Below are 16,279 nucleotides of genomic sequence, written 5' to 3'. Positions count from 1 at the left end.
TTTACTATAAGTCACTATTAGAGGGAAAAAAAGTACACTGGAGAAACAGATTGGAATAGTACTGTTTGTCAACAATACGTGAATCACAGTTTCCATTGAGAAAATTAGCCAGTTATTAAATTGGGGAACTACTTTCATTTTTACAAGCTATCCAAATAGCAAGAATATAGTATATTTACCTAATCAAGGTTACTGATTTTAAACTTAGTGCATCTGGATTTAAATTCTAACTCTCCCATTTGCCTGTGTGTGACCTTGGTCAAGTCATGTAACCTCTCAGCCTTAGTTGCCTCGTCTATCAATGAAAAGATCGCACCAGATAATATTTAAAGTCCTTTCCAACTTTAAATTCATCATCATAAAATTAGTATATCTTAAATGAAAGAAGTTCTAAAGGTAACTGAATTAAAATTAAAGGCAATTAACTCACTTTTTTCCAGGTTGTGAGAGAGGCAAGAACTGTTGTGAGTTATCATATGGAGGAACCGCTTCCCCACCAAGCTGCCATATGTCCATGAACACATGGTGGCACCTCTGGGGTTTTTTCCTGCCTTTGCAGTATTTAACCTTTCTCATCTTTGGTGAATGCATATGCCTTAATGGAAGTATCCAGAATAGAAAATCTCTCATTGCCATCCAAGGTTTTGTTGATAATTCAAATGAGTCAATCGATCAATTAATATTTATTATGCAACTAGATGAGTCAAGTACTGTGGAAGGAACTTTGTATTTGTATTTCTTTGCATTAAAGATGCAAGACAGTGATTACCATTAACGAGTTTATAATATTAAAGGAAAAGACAACATAAAAATAAGTTGAAAAGGCAAGGGGACAGGGATGGAAGAAGAGTATCTGATAATGAAGACCTGAAGTCAGGTAGGAAATGATGAGCTGACTATACTGGACACCCTCCATAAATGACCTGATGTACATGCTCCACCTTCTCCAATCAAAAGGAGAAAAGGGGTCCTACAGCAAGGGAGTACTGAAGAGGAATGAGATTCAGAGCCCACTACAACTGTTATCCCAAAACCAATGAAAGCAGCTGCTAGTTAGTATAGGGAGACAGGCCTAATAAGTGAAGGAGCAATTCAGCCCTCAGTTATTGTTCATCCAAAAATGAACTTGAAGAGTCTAGTGGAAGAAGACAAAACCTACTAAGCTGGGAAACCATCTGCCAGGGAGATTAAGGAGAGGTTCTTTTTTTTCTGTTTTTGTTGTTTTAGTAACAGCTTTAAATTTGAACTTATTATCCCTAGAGTCCAAAGTTTATAGAGGGGAGTGTATATTCCCAGTGTGAGATGTTGCTATACTTTTTCAATAACTATTCCTTTGTAAAAGCTAATTAAAATCAATGACAACAATAATGGCAATGACTAATATTGGATTTCCAAAACATAGGGCAATCCACCATCTCCTCTTGGTAGGGAAGTGAGGACCACAGGTGTGAAATGAGGCAAACACTGCTAGATGGGGTCACCATGTAAGTTGGTTTTGCTTGGTTTTTTTTGTGTTGTTGTTGTTGTTATAAGGGAGGGTTCAATATAGCAAGAAGTGTATGTGGTATGAAAAAGACATCAATAAAACTTTCCAATAAAATAAAATAAATTTTCCAAGCATTCTTGATGTGTTTGCCCTATCTATTTCTTAATTACTCATGGTAATAGCATAATAAACTCTAAGCACAGGAAACTTGCAGATAGTTGAGAAACCAAATTTTCTTTATCTGTTACTAAATCCTTTATCTGTTCTACTAAATCTACTAAATGCTATAGTATGAAAAATATCCTGCTTTGGGTTTCACCTCTCTCCTTCCCACTTTCTACAACAACTGCAACTTAAATTTATCTTCTGAAAAAAACAATCAAAATATTTATAGTAGTAACTAGAAATAAAAATTTTTACTAATATCAGCTGCTTTATGTAACAAACAGGTAGATTCCTGTATAATACCTGAAGGTATTTTAATGCCTTCTTTTCACATGAATATTCACTTCAGCTGGGCAATATTGGGACTCTGTTGCCACTGAAAATTTCACTCCCTTCCTCCTTTTCCTGTTGCAAAACATATTCTGCTATACTGGACACCTCTTCCTTTGTCTTGGACAGCAAGTCCTCCCACCCTGTCCTATTCAGAAATTGGATCTCTAGGTGGGATAGGGCCAGTAGCAAAGGGAAAAGAAAGAGAGTAGCAGAAGAAAAGTTTTCAATAACAACATATCTCTTCCTATTAGTTCCTTCTTGTCATTACAATTTGGGAATCAGGGCAGTTGAACTATAAGAATGATGCACCTAACAGAACAGTATAAAAGCATAGGTTTGTGAGTTGATGGGCCTCACTTAGTCTTTATAGTGTGGTTGTTGGAAAAAGAGAAAGGAAAAAAAAGCTAGATGAGACCCCTCTTCACGACTGAGCAGTGTAGGGAGTCTGGTTCTTTCTGTGACCCTGAAGCAAAGAGAAGGTGGGTATATTGTGTGAGAAGCAATTGCTAAGAAAAAGGGGGAAATCTGTCCAAGTGAAAATGGTACCTTTCCTTACCACCTTTCCTTATCTCCATCTCTATTCCTCCTCATCCTTTCTGGTCCCCTAGTGATCATTTTATGATGGAAGCAAGTCAAAGAGAAACAATTAAAATGGACAAGAGGAAAGAGAGAAAGTTAGGAGAAGGAAAAAAAAACTCCTACTCAAAAGATTTCCAATTTCCACTGTTTATCCACAAAGTTATTCTCCTACTTCTAATTTCTAATGCGACCTCATCTGCTTTTTCAGAAGATCATTCCTCTCTCGATTGCTGACACTTTCCCACCCATCTAGACCATGGGCTCAAGAGTGAAAACATTGATGTCACTTGCACAAAACAGAGTTTAAAAATAAAATTCCTTATGTCTTGTTTAGATGCCCATGATTATAAATCTAGAACTAGAAAGGACTTTAGAGGCTATTGAACTGAACCCTGTAATTTTATACAGGAGGAAACACTGGGGCTGAGGGAAATTAAGTGACTCATTCAGGACCACACAGCTAATCATTATTTACCCTCTTTCTACAATTCATGGGGCCCTTGGAAGTTGCCTAGACTCAATAAGTAACTCAATAAATATTTGCTTAAGCCTTAAGCATCTTCTCTGAAGAGTTGCTATTCTAGTTGCTAAGAAAAATATAAAGTTTGGATACACTACAGCCCCTGCCCTCAGGGTATTTCGAGTCAAGAAAGAGGATATGAAACATATACAAGTAACTCTAAATACATCTGCACTGAGGAGGCAGAAACAAAGTCTAGGAAGTTTCAAGAGGAAGGATGAAGTTGGTCAGCAAAGGTTTCCCAGTAAAGAGAAATTAAGTTTGGATTTAAAGACAGGATAGGAATTCACAAGAAAAAAATGCAGTGGGGGAATCTTTCAGGCAAGGGGAATTGTTGTGTAAGCAAAAGCATGGAAGGAGTTAAGAGCAAGATATATAGTAGGACAAAAGCAGTACAAATTGACTGGAACATAGAGTACATGGGGAGAAGTAGGATGGGAGGAGGTGGCAAGCACTTATCTTGAATGCCAGACCCAAAAAAAAGTCTGAACTTTACTTGGGGAACAAGAGAAAATGTCAAGATCTTTGAGCATATCTATACCCAAGGAATATTAGTCTAGAATCAAAACAAAGGAGAGATTGAAGGAGTACAGTTAGGAAGATGTATTAAGTGCCTATTGCCAAAGCCTAGGGAGAAATTAATGAAGGTCTGTATTAGGATGATGGTGTCAGGAATAAAAAAAGAGATAGATGCCCCCCAAAAGTATTCTAGAGGCTTTGTAACTCTTCATATATAGGACACAAGGGAGAGATGAGCCGCCCAATGCAGTGCAAGGTCACAAACATGGAAAACTAAGTGAATGGTGGTACCAGAGATAGAACAAATGCAGTCAGAACAAGGAGGAATGGAAGTAGGAAAAGTAATCTAAGTGCTGGATATGTGGATCTTGAGATGGCAGTGGGACATCAGGCATTCATATACTCTGTCTCCTACCTCTGAATTTGTCACAGTCAGACCCAAGCTTTGGATATACTCCCTCTTCACTGTTACCACTCAGAAACTTTATCTTCTTCTAAGGTTCAACTTAGATATGACTTCTTCACTGAAGTCCCCCATTTCTTCCATTTTTAGTGATCTCATCCCCCTCACTCTTTCTTAAATCATACTAACTTATTGCATCCTCCAATGAATATAAATTTCTTGAGAGCAGGAACTGTTAATGGTTTTGCTTTTCCAATCATAGCACCCAGTATGATACCTGGCACACTGCAGGAGCTTAATAAATGCAATGTACTGTAGACAGGTAGTGCTTTGAGTTTAGACCTAAGATGGGTGATCAAGAATAAAAGTACAAATTTAAGAGTCATCCTTCTGCACTGAAGTAATAGTTAAAGATGTGGGACTGAGGGGTGGCGTAGTGGAGTAGTGGATAAAGCACCGGCCCTGGAGTCAGGAGTACCTGGGTTCAAATCCGGTCTCAGACACTTAATAATTACCTAGCTGTGTGGCCTTGGGCAAGCCACTTAACCCCATTACCTTGCAGAAAGACCTAAAAAAAAAGATGTGGGACTGAGATTGCAAAGAAGTGTTTAAGAGATTAGAAAAGATCCTTTATTACAGAATCTACTGTCTCCTTTGATGGCTCCACTGAAGGAAAAAGAATAAGAACTACCACAGGAGGCGAATGTTGTTTGCTGTTGGTGTTGTTTCTGTTGTTTGTCCTTCATTCATGAAGAAAAACATGACATCAAGGAGGCAATGCCATGTCATTAATATGAATGGATTTGAGTGAGGGGGTGCTGTGCTAAGTCACCAGTCTCACTTTCTCCATTCGGAGCCATCTGGGTCCAATGACCAGATATGAATCAGGATGACTAGAGATGGCATGGATGTGAGGCAATCAGGGGTACATGACTTGCTGAAGTTCACACAGCTAGTGTCAAGTATCTGAAACTGGATTTGAACTCAAGTCCTCCTGTCCAGGATCAGTGCTCTATTCACAATGCCAAGAGAGTATAATATCTCTGGGGAGCAAAAGAAGGGCAGGTGTCTGATACTGAAGAGAGGGCAAAGGGGAGAATCCTGACAAAAGAGTAATTAAGACATTATTGGTGATAGTTTTGAGAAAAGCAGTTTGAAAACAGTCTAAATGGAATGTAGATTTCATGTTTGGAAGGAAAGAATGGTTAGTGAAGAAGTAGAAACATAAAATGTAGACATATTTTCTTCTTTATAATGAAGCTTGGTGGTGGGACAATGACTAGAAGACATGGGGCAATAGCTAGATGAAATGGCAAGGTCAAGGGATCATTTCATCTTTTGTCTTCCCAAGCACCCAGCATAATGCTCCATTGATTAAGGGAGTCCTCTGAGCAGGCCTGTAGTCAAATGGAAAAGAGCTACTGAAGAAGACAGTGAGGATTCACAGGATAAAGAGGAAAACTGCTGGAGTAGGGTCTAGGGTTCAAGAACCAGAGAGAGAGAGAGAGAGAGAGAGAGAGAGAGAGAGATTAGCTTTAGCACATAAGGAGGCTTTTTACTCTGAGAAAGGAGAAAAGAGGAAATATTGATAATCAGAACATTTGAGACTCAGAAATTTTGAGATTCAAAACAAGAAATGGGGAAGCTACAAGTGGATGACTTTGACCTAATCAGTGTAGCCCTAAGGGTAAATCATTGTTGTAGAGCCTGTTAAATGTTATTGTCATTTATTCCTTAGTTTGGAGGAAAATCTCACTTATAATATATCTAATCATATTTTTTGCTCTTAGAATTTTTGTAAATAAAACACCATCTTCTATCTGTGAAATATAAATAAAGTGATACTATTGGCAATAGAGTATACACATATTTAGAAATATATGTGTGACTATATGGTTACTTATATTAATTCCCAGTATCACAGGTTGCTCTCCCTACATTTGTTTGTGTGAATAACATACATATAAAGAGAGAGTACAAGAAAGAGAGCAAGAGAAAGAGCCAAGGAGATCTTTGATAACTATTCTGAATCTTAGTCTTAGAGAGCTACCTATAATATTGAGAAGTGACTTACCTAGGATCATGCAGTTTAAGAGATAGGACTTAAATCGACATCTTTCTGACTCAAACTAGCTTCTATTCATTCTTCCACAGATACCTCTCACTGTTTTGTTTTTTAAATAGTAGTAAATCAATCTAAGACTATGAGAGGCTAAGTAACTTTTGGTTGATCACATGTCCAAGGAAGTGGTCAAAGCCAGGACTTATGACTTGAAGTCAGACTCCAAGTATAATGCAGAATAGAGTTCCTGGCAGAGAATAAAAAGCATAAGAATGTTTATTGATTGACTGACTGTTCTTACCATTCTATAAAATTATGTCTCAATTGTGTTCATAATTTCAAACAACAAATCTACTTTAGTATACAACTATTCCAAATTAAGGAAATATCTGAAGACTAGATTCTCTTTTCTACCCTAACAAATATCAATAACTATTCATGCTGTTGTTTGATACTCTGTAACTAAAGGTTATATTAAAGTATTACCAGACTTCATGAATTACTCATGAGCCCTGATTAAGTACAACCAGATTCCAAATGTTATAAGGTTGGAAATAGTGTCTTCAACCCAAATGCTCCCACATCAAAAAATGCCAGCAATAATGACCTCGGGCTACTTCCATTATGAATTTGGTTCTTACTTTATAAAAAGACTGTGATACTTCCATGAGATAATGACCATGTCAAGTGTTCCCAGTGATTAAGCCGAGGCATATACCTCATACCAAATGTCAGAACTGGAAGCATGTGACTAACTGTGGACTATGAGGACAACCCAAGGTCCTTTCTATAAGAGTTCATCCCATTCATCTCCAATGTCCAACAGGGGGAGCTGAGGGAAGCTTCTCTGATGTTGTTTCAAAACCTTCAGCTAAATGCTTTTAGAGATTGTGTTTCCTGATTATTGATTGACCTATATTTTTTGGCAACTACCATGCCCTAGAGGATCTGATTTGACAAAGAGTTAAGGTCCATGCTTAAAGTAAATTATGAAAAAAGCCAAGATAAGCAGTCTGACTTCCTAAAAAGATTAGTTTCTTCTGTTCTTTGGAATGTTTCAGGGGCTACGTCACTGACATTGTTTTTGAGTAAGGAAAGATTTGCCTTCAGACGACTGCCAGAGTAAACAGCTAATCCCCTGGACAGTCCCACATAAGAGACTAATATTGCTAAACCACATGAAGTTAACTACATAGGTTTAAAAGGGGAGTCCATCTCAGTCCCCTGGGACTTCCTGGGAAGATGAGGTCTAAATGACAAGTAGGAAGGTTGAGAAGGCACAAACTTGAGGGATGACTGGTTTATCTGTCTCTATTTGTCTTCTGTGGAAATAGGATGCTGCCATGAGCAGGCCAAAAGCTGCTGTACTCCACCTGGAGACATGGCTCCCAAACAGATGGTTTGAGCAAAGCAATAGTTTTGAGAATCATGGGATTCCATAATTCCTAGTCATTATAAGCACACATCCCACCCTTTGCAAAGGTCAAACATTCAAAAGGAGAAATTTAGTTTCTATTTATTAAACCTTTGATTTCCTCTAAGCATGTGAATACTATATAATCTGATATTTTAATGTCTCATTGTTCAAGACCTTAGAAGTTATCTAATATACTCCTTTCATTTAGAAGGAAAACTGAGGAAACTGAGGTACAGGATTAAGTCCAAGAGTGGGGGAGTTGTAGGCATTCTAACTTACCATAGGATCATAGAGATAGAACTGGAAGGGATCCTGAAACCTCTAGTAGGACTCTAAAATTTCATAGGTGAGGGAACAGAGAGACGTTAAGTGACTTACCCAATTTACACAGGAAATGAGGAGCAGAACTAATCATTGAAACTGGGTTCTCTGACTGGTTTCTCTGTCAAGATTACTCAGTGGCTCAATAGATCTGCAGACCTGGAACCTATAAGATCTGAGTTCAAATGTGACCTTAAATATTTGACAGCTTGTGAGCCTGAGCAAATCACTTACTCTATTTGCCTTGGTCTCCTCAACTGTAAAATGGGGATAATAACAGCACCTTCCTCACTGCTCTGTTGTGAAATTCAAATTAGCTGATGTTTGTAAAGTTCTTAACACAGGGCCTGGCTTCCAGTAGAGGCTGTAAAAGTGTCTAATCCCTGCCCCCACTCCTTTAGACTCTTCCATGCCATCCCTGCATCCAGTGCAGAATGAAATCGATTCACATCTCATCAATACAATTCATGTGTATGTCCTTGGTTTCGTCTCTTTTCTTTAATTTATTGTCTTTTGTTTTCACTCCATAATCATTTTCCTCTTGAGTTTGTTTTCTACCCCACCCTCATTGTCCTGTAAGCCCTCCTTATAAGAGAACACTTAAACAAAATCAACCATCACAGCAACCCTTTTGACAGTGTATATCACACTCCACATTAGAACATTCTGCTTCTCTATTCTACATCCTTTCATGAATTTCTCACAGAGATTCTATCAACTCTAGAAACCTTACCCTGGGTCAATTAACATCCAATCATATAAGTGGTTACTAAAGTAATATGTGGAATTTCAATATTTCCCATGTTCTGAAATATTTAAAAATCTTTCCACTAATAAACAGAAGAAGGTGATGTTTTGCAGAAACCAATGATTATTTAGAAAGATAGATTCTTTTTGGATAAAAGATACTCATACTTGGTGTCCTTTAAAATAACAGATTTTTTTAAAATCTGGGAAAAACTTTAAAGATCATCTAATTCATTGCCTTCATTTTATAGATGAGAAAAATGAGACTCAGAGAGACAAAGTGACCCTTTCAAGATTTCATAGCTAGTTAGGTTCCAATTCCTCTGAGGATGGCCCAGTGTTCTCTTCATTAATAATAATATTATTTATTAATACCTGAAATTGATGCTTCCAAGTATAGAATGTTAATAATAAGTGAACATTTTAGGAAGCATTCCCGGAAAGAAAAGGTGTTTAAAGATACTACAGATTGGATGAATAATAATAGTGGCATACTTCATTTAGAGGTTATATACTGGCAAAATAGCTTTTTTGCTCATCTTTCCTGAGCATTAATTACATGTTATCCAATTCTTTATATCAAGATAACATTGCAGTAAGAAATAGCTCCTTCTTTTCCAAATAACCCAATCTAATTTTCTGGTTCTTGCACTCTCACTGTTACAAAGAAGTCACTGCTTTCAGAAGAAAAGTGTCCAAGATTGATTCTAGCCCCACCTAAACTCCTCACATACCTGTGGCCGAGTCGACAGTGAAAAGAGAAGAGAAATCTCCTGGAATGAGTTCATATGCCACCACTCCATATATTCCAGCATCCCTGTCAGTAGCAACAACATTGAGAATCTCAGTGCCTGGCTGTGTGTGACCACTGATGCTCGTCACGTAGGAGGTCGGGTTAAAAACAGGTTGATTATCATTCACATCCTTCAGCTCCACTCGAACAAAAGCTTGGGCACTTAGTCCACCCTGTTGGATAAATGAGAAACTATTAAAAATACAGCTCTGCTAAATGATGGATGGCTGGATAACCAGCAGGCAGAAACCAGAATGGAATTTTTGAACAAGAAACTAAGTTACAATATTTTTTACCTTAAAATATCAGTTCTTAGTAACATTGTGGAATACTTTTGCTGCTTATTAAAGCAGTAAGCAGATTGTACACATAATATTTCCTTGATAGGTATTCTATCTCAAGAGTTCACATACTCAAATAATAATGTCCAAGTCCTCCTGGATCTTCTCCTAGTTGCTTTAAAGTTGCCTTGAATCCAGTCTTAATGTATTTTGTACACAGCTATTCATACTCATGCTGTATCCGTAAGCTTCTCAGGGGAAGAATTATTTTCCTTTTTTTGAATCACTTGACATAATGTAAGGGTTTAATAAGTACTTGCCAAATTGAAGTTAGCAAGAGTTTTTATACCCTTAAATAGGCTAATGTTGGGGAAACCAAGACATTTGTCTTTACATGGACACACACACATACACACATACATACACAATGACATATACATACATACATACATATACACACCTTGTATCAATAGATAAGATTTTAGAGCATGAAGGTATCTTGAGTCTATCAAGTCTAATCACCTCTTTTTTCATTTGCTGTTTAAAGAATATGATAGTTATTCATTTTCACCATCACAAAAATTAATCACTTCATTTTTAAAATCATGAAACTGAGGTGCAAGAAAGATTAAGTGACTCACCCAATGTCCTTCTTGTTTTTTAGCTAAGGAATTATCAGAAGTTAGATCTGAACTCTGATCTTTCTGATGCTAAATTTAATGCCTTTCTACTATTCCTCTCTAATTTTAATTATCCAGGATCTTCTTCAGTAATATTCAGTTCTTTCCACAACACCTGTTCAGACCTATTCTCTTTTTATTATTATTCAGGTTCCAAATCTTGCCCTCTTTTCTTTCCTCATAAAAATTCAATCATCCTAAGTCTCCTTCCCTCAGGGTCTAAATGCCTTCCTGCTAACAGGATAAATTATTTCAAGATAGGGTGTTAATGATTGCTAAGAGCCTAATGTTAGGGTCCTGATTGATTAGCCATCCTTGGCTATATCATAATCACCATCCGACACCAAATGACCTTCTAGCTATTTGAATGGGGGGAGGGGAGAAAAGAGCTGACTCCTTCCCTACACTGGCCCAATCCAAACAAAATGGGACCCTGATGAGACATGTGAAAGAATTAAACCAGTAGCTTTTTTGCTATTTTCAAAGATAGATCTTTTGGGGTTAAAACTCTCTGATTTCATAAAAGGAGTGGAGGGGATGAGGAAAGGAGAGAAATTCTTCATTAGCCTTTGGCTCTGGTATAGAGCTGGGAATAGCAATGTTGCCTCCAACCTTCAAGGAGGGTAGATACTCTAGGTCCAGAATCTAGATGAAACAAATAGATGGAGCTTTAATATAAACCAGGTTACTGAGGTCTTGTTATCTTCCTTTTTTTCTTCTGTCTTCCTGGTAGTCAAGCAGAAAGTTACAACAAAAGTTGTTTTGAACAAAGAAGAAACAATTTTTTCATCTTTCTAATAAGTTAGGAACTGAAGCTGCTGCAAGACCTGGTGAAACAGAAAGAGTAGTATTTCTGGAGTCAGAGAACCAAATCTTGCCTTTGTCATTCACTACATGTGTAAACTAGTGCAGATTATTTCACTTTCCTGAGCCTCAGTTTCCTCATTTGAAAAGAAATGGAAATAAACTAGATGATCTCTTAAGTCCTTTCTAATTTCAGACTTTATGATTATAAAACAGACTTCCTAGGACTAGGAGAAGTAATATAACTGAATCCTATCTACAGGAATGCTATCTGTGCCTTTATGATACCTACTAATTATTATATTCTCTAATAATAGATACCATTTGTGATGGATTTGTTTCTTACATGTATGTGAATAAATTAACTAGATTATTTCCCCAAAATCTAGATGTTTGTAAATGATAAATAGCTCTCATTTCTCAATTGAGGAAATTTATTTTAGTAGCATTATTTCTGCCAATCACACAGGATATATTGTGCAATACCATGAGGGATTCTAGTTAAAGAGAACACTAAGCTTTAGCAGTTTTAATAGTAAGATGCAGGCGCTAGAGCAGGATATATAGTTACAGAATAAGCTGCCTAGATATGACAATTGAATGAGAGTTGCTGAGATTATCAAGTGAAATAGGAAAGATGACTTAGGACAGAGCATTCGGGAATCTTCTATTCCTAAAATGATTCCTATACTAGCTTACAGGATAGTACCTGAATTCACTTCATAGTGTTATTCTTATGAGCTAAGACATCAAGTCACATGCTTAAAATGCAAGCACATACTACTTTATTTCCCCAGGATTGTTAAGAGCAAACCTCCCTTTAACACTTGTTGTCTGTGTCTTTCCAAAAATAATTTTAAAGGCTAATGTCTTTTTTTCACTGAGGATCCCTCATGGTATTGACAACATATGATCCCACTTCAAACTGCTTATTGGACATCTCAAATTGGATGACCTGCAGACATCATAAACTCAACATGGCCCAAACTGAACTCGTTATCCTTTCTCCTTCCTGCTTCCTAACTTCCCTATCTCTGACAAAGGCAATGGCCAAGGGGCCATCCTTTATCGCTTACTCACCCTTTCTCTCACCAAACACATCCAACCAGTTGTCAAGTCCTGCTGTTTCTACCTATATAACAGTTGTATACGTTTCCTACTCTCCTTTGATGTTGTAAATACCATAATCAATGGGGAGACAACATGTCAGTAACTGGGTACATATAGGTAATATATATATATATATATATATATATATATAATATATAAAAGATAATTTTAGAGGGGAAGGAATTAGCAACCTGGAGGGTTGGGGATAGCAACCTTCTGATTGGTCTTCTTACCTCAAGCCTCTTCTCATCCAGTAAGTTATCAAACTGATCCTCCTAAAGCTTAGACTAGCAGCAGCTAGGAAGAACAACAGACAGATTTCTGGGGCCTGGAATTTTTTATCTTTCTGAGTTCCAATCTGGTCCCAGAAATTTATTAGCTAAGTAACCTTGGGCAAGACACCTAAAAAAAAAAAAAAAAAAAAACTCTGATTGCCTCAGTTTCCCCATCTGTAAAAATGAGCTGGTAAAAGAAATGACAACCACTCCAGCTTACCAAGAAAACTCCAAATGAGGTCACAAAGAGTTAGTCATGACTGAGAATAAGAACTGGACAACAACTAAGCACAGGCTTGACCATGTCACTAACAGTGTCTAAGAAAAACTCGTTGAGTGTTTAAAATTTAAAATTCTTTAATATATAACTTTTTCCTTTCAATCTTTTATATTTTACTACCTTCTCCACACTTGACTATGTAGCTACAATGACCCACATGTAGTCTTCCAACATGATAACCTTCTCACCGTTTTTGGACTTGCTGTCCCTGGAATGTTCACCTTTCTCAACTCTGCCTTTTGGCTTTCTTGGCTTTCTTCAAAATTCAATTAATTTACCACCTTCTGCAAGAGGACTTAGTTGTTCTGTCATTTTCAGTCATGTACAATTCTTCATGGTGCCATTTAGGGTTTTCTTGGAACAGATACTTGGAGTACTTTGCCATTTTCTTCCTCAGCTCATTTTAGATGAGGAAACTGAGGTAAACAGGGCTAAGTGACTTGCCCAGGGTCATACAGCTAGTATATGTCTGATTTGAACTCAAAAAGGCCTGGGTCACTTAGCTGTTCTGCAAGAGGCCTTTGCTATCCCCAACCCTCCAGGCTGCTAATACCTTCCCCTCTAAAATTATCTTTGATCTATTCTATATATAACTTACATATTGTCTCCCCAACTAGAATTTGAGCTCTTTGAAGGCAGGGACTTCATTTTGCATTTTGTTGTATCCCAGCTTTTAACCCAGTGTCACAAACATAGTAAGTCCTTAATAATGCTTGCTGACAGACTGATGGGAGGCCATTCACTCACATCACACAAAATAATGAATTGCCTACCAAGTCTAAAAGCAGGTCCAATTTTAGCCTTTCAGACCACTGGGGGGCTGTTTAAAATATTTCTGTTTTCTGCAGTAAATATTCCCTCTGGTGGCCTGGAAAAGTCAATGAGGCTTCTTAAAATGCCAAACTTGTCTCTCAGAAAGCTATGGTAAAACCTTCTTTCTACACCATGTGGCTCTTCTCATTAATTACCAAAATTAAGAGGAAACAAGAAGCAATTGCTGGAGCATAGAAACAAGAGAAAAAGGTGTTGTGTGAGAGCAGTTGCCCTCAAAGGTTCTGAGTAAGGGCACAAGCCTCATTCTCAATGGACGGTGTCTTGTCTGGTCCCATTGCCCATCCCCCATAAGCAAATTAGCTGATTGTATTTTCCCCTTCTCTTAGGTACAGTGTATGTAGCTACATTAAAGCCCAGCTTTTCATTTCCAGTTAATGCGTGTTGGCACTTTGCTTTGATCGTGCTGGGTTACAACAGCCAGGATTTTTAAACTGAGTCATTCCTCTTCCTATTTTTTTTAAAACCTAAGGGAATAGAGAGAGGGAGGAGGGAATAATAACCTTGGCACAAAGAGTAAAGAAGGTGATTGGCACGTTTGTATGTTTAAGATATATGTGGGGAGTGCAGAGGGGGAGGCAGAGTGTGGATGAACAGATGTCTGACTCCGGGAGGATTGGGAGGAGAATGACTCTTGCCCTGGAGGTGCTCAGTGTATCACAGTTTGAGAAAGGTTGCTAACTACTCCTCTGGAAACAGTCACAATTTTGCTTTCCAGAGCAATGAAGTTCAAGGACAAAGCTGATTACTAGAGTGCGCAATCTCAGGCAGAGGGAGCTGATGGGGTGATAGCTGCGGCTGTAGCCATCAGTACTCCCAGTAGTCCATTTTTCCTCTGCTCTGGAAAATCAGGAATGCAGTAGAGGCAGGGAAGTAATCTCCACCACTGCATTCCAAAAGGTTGTCAATGAAGTGGGGCGGATGGAAGAAGGAGGAAACAGCCATCTCAGGCTGTTTTGGAAACTTAGATTTCATTCCACTCCTAAGGTTAAAATCTGTCATAGAACTCCACCCAAAGTTCCTTTTCTTCCCTCTGAATCCCCTCCTTCTTGTCTACACTCTCATTCTTATTCTTTCTTTCTTTACTTTCTCTTCCATGAAGGTGAATGGAAAGGGTAGTCAAATTCATCATGGATAGGGTGGAGAAAGACAGATGAGAGAGGCAGAGAAGACAATGTCTTAAGTGAAGAAAGTCTAAGATTTCTGTATAGTACCTGTTGATGCCTCTCTAATCTCTAAACAAAGACTATGATTTTTAGGTTAAATGAACATCCTTTCTGTTACACACACACAACCCAAGTAGCCAAGTAAAAAGCCTAGTGATAGAGGCAGGAGGGAGAGGAAATACAAAACTTTGTATTCCCTGTCCTTAGGGAACTTGCAATCTAGTAGGGAAATATTACATATATACAAATACCTATGATAAAAAAAATAATGTCATACTGGTGGCAATCACTTCTCATTGGTGGGAGTCACATAAAAGCTACCTATGGTTAAACTTTTTCAGCTGACATCCATTGTTCACAAGTCCCTCACCAGTATTAACATTTAGGCATCAGGGAGAAAACCTGATTTGTCCATAGCAATAGATACAGGATGAAGAAGAAACATGTCTGTGTATATAATTTTGTGTGTATAAGTTTATATGTCCATTGATATGTGCCCCATACACACACACACACACACACACACACACACACACACACACACATACACACAAACACAGGTACCTACACATACGTATCAGGAAGACTCATCGACATGAGTTTAAATCCGGCCTCCAACACTAGTTGTATAACCCTGGGAAAGTCATTCAATCAGGCTTGCCTCAGTTTCCTCATCTGTAAAATATGATGGACAAGGAAATGGCAAATCCCTTAAATATCTTTACCAAGAAAATCCCAAAGTGGGATCATGGAGAGCCAGACAGGACTGAAGTGCCAAAAAAACTAATGTGTTTGATACAACAGCCACACAAGGGAAAAAATTAACTTCCTTGAAAGCAAATGAGATTGTAAAAAAGATGATAAAGGAAGGGAGAGGAAGACAGAGAGAGAGAGAGAGAGGGACAGAGATGGAGACAGAAACAGACAGCGAGAGAGAGAGAGAGAGAGAGAGAGAGAGAGAGAGAGAGAGAGAGAGAGGAGGGAGAAATATGAGAATGCTGCCACAGAGGAAATTTATTTTTTCTTGACTATAGATATTTACTATAAGAAATTTGTTTTTTTCTTTTCCCAATGGAATAAGAGGGAAGAGGAAGATAAAATAGATTTCTGCCATTTTGTAAGAATGGGGTACTACAGTAAAATGTGTCTTTTTATGATGTAAAAACAAAACAAATCAAAATAACTTTTTTAATAAAACTGAATAAATTATTTATTTGATGCTTACTATGTGCTAAACAATATTCTTTGTGTATGATATACAATTTGAAAACTGAGACAGCTTTTTGAGAGTTTCAGTTTGTTGAGACTGCTCTCAAAAATCTCATATTTTTTTAGAAAGATTTTATTTTGAGTTTTACAATTTTCCCCCTAATCTTACTTCCCCCCCCCCCACCCAGAAAGCAGTCTGTTAGTCATTACATTGCTTCCATGGTATACACTGATCTAAGCTGAATGAGATGAGAGAGAAGTCATATCCTTAAGGAAGAAAAAATAAAGTATAAGAGAT

At 37.7% G+C, this 16,279-nt stretch overlaps 1 protein-coding gene across 1 annotated transcript in view; it reads right to left on the bottom strand.

Moving 5' to 3' along the window:
• DCHS2 (dachsous cadherin-related 2) overlaps positions 1 to 16,279 on the bottom strand; it is a 320,767-nt gene that overhangs the window by 113,085 nt on the left and 191,403 nt on the right. Inside the window, exon 3 of the mRNA XM_074231573.1 lies at positions 9,287 to 9,518. Coding sequence (XP_074087674.1) covers positions 9,287 to 9,518 — 232 coding nt within the window. The remainder of the gene's footprint in view (positions 1 to 9,286; positions 9,519 to 16,279) is intronic.

This window comes from Macrotis lagotis, chromosome 3 (genome assembly GCF_037893015.1).
Source record: "Macrotis lagotis isolate mMagLag1 chromosome 3, bilby.v1.9.chrom.fasta, whole genome shotgun sequence".
Lineage (NCBI taxonomy): Eukaryota > Metazoa > Chordata > Mammalia > Peramelemorphia > Peramelidae > Macrotis > Macrotis lagotis.
Note: the sequence above shows the minus strand (reverse complement) of the source record. Positions and strands in the feature narration are given on the sequence as shown.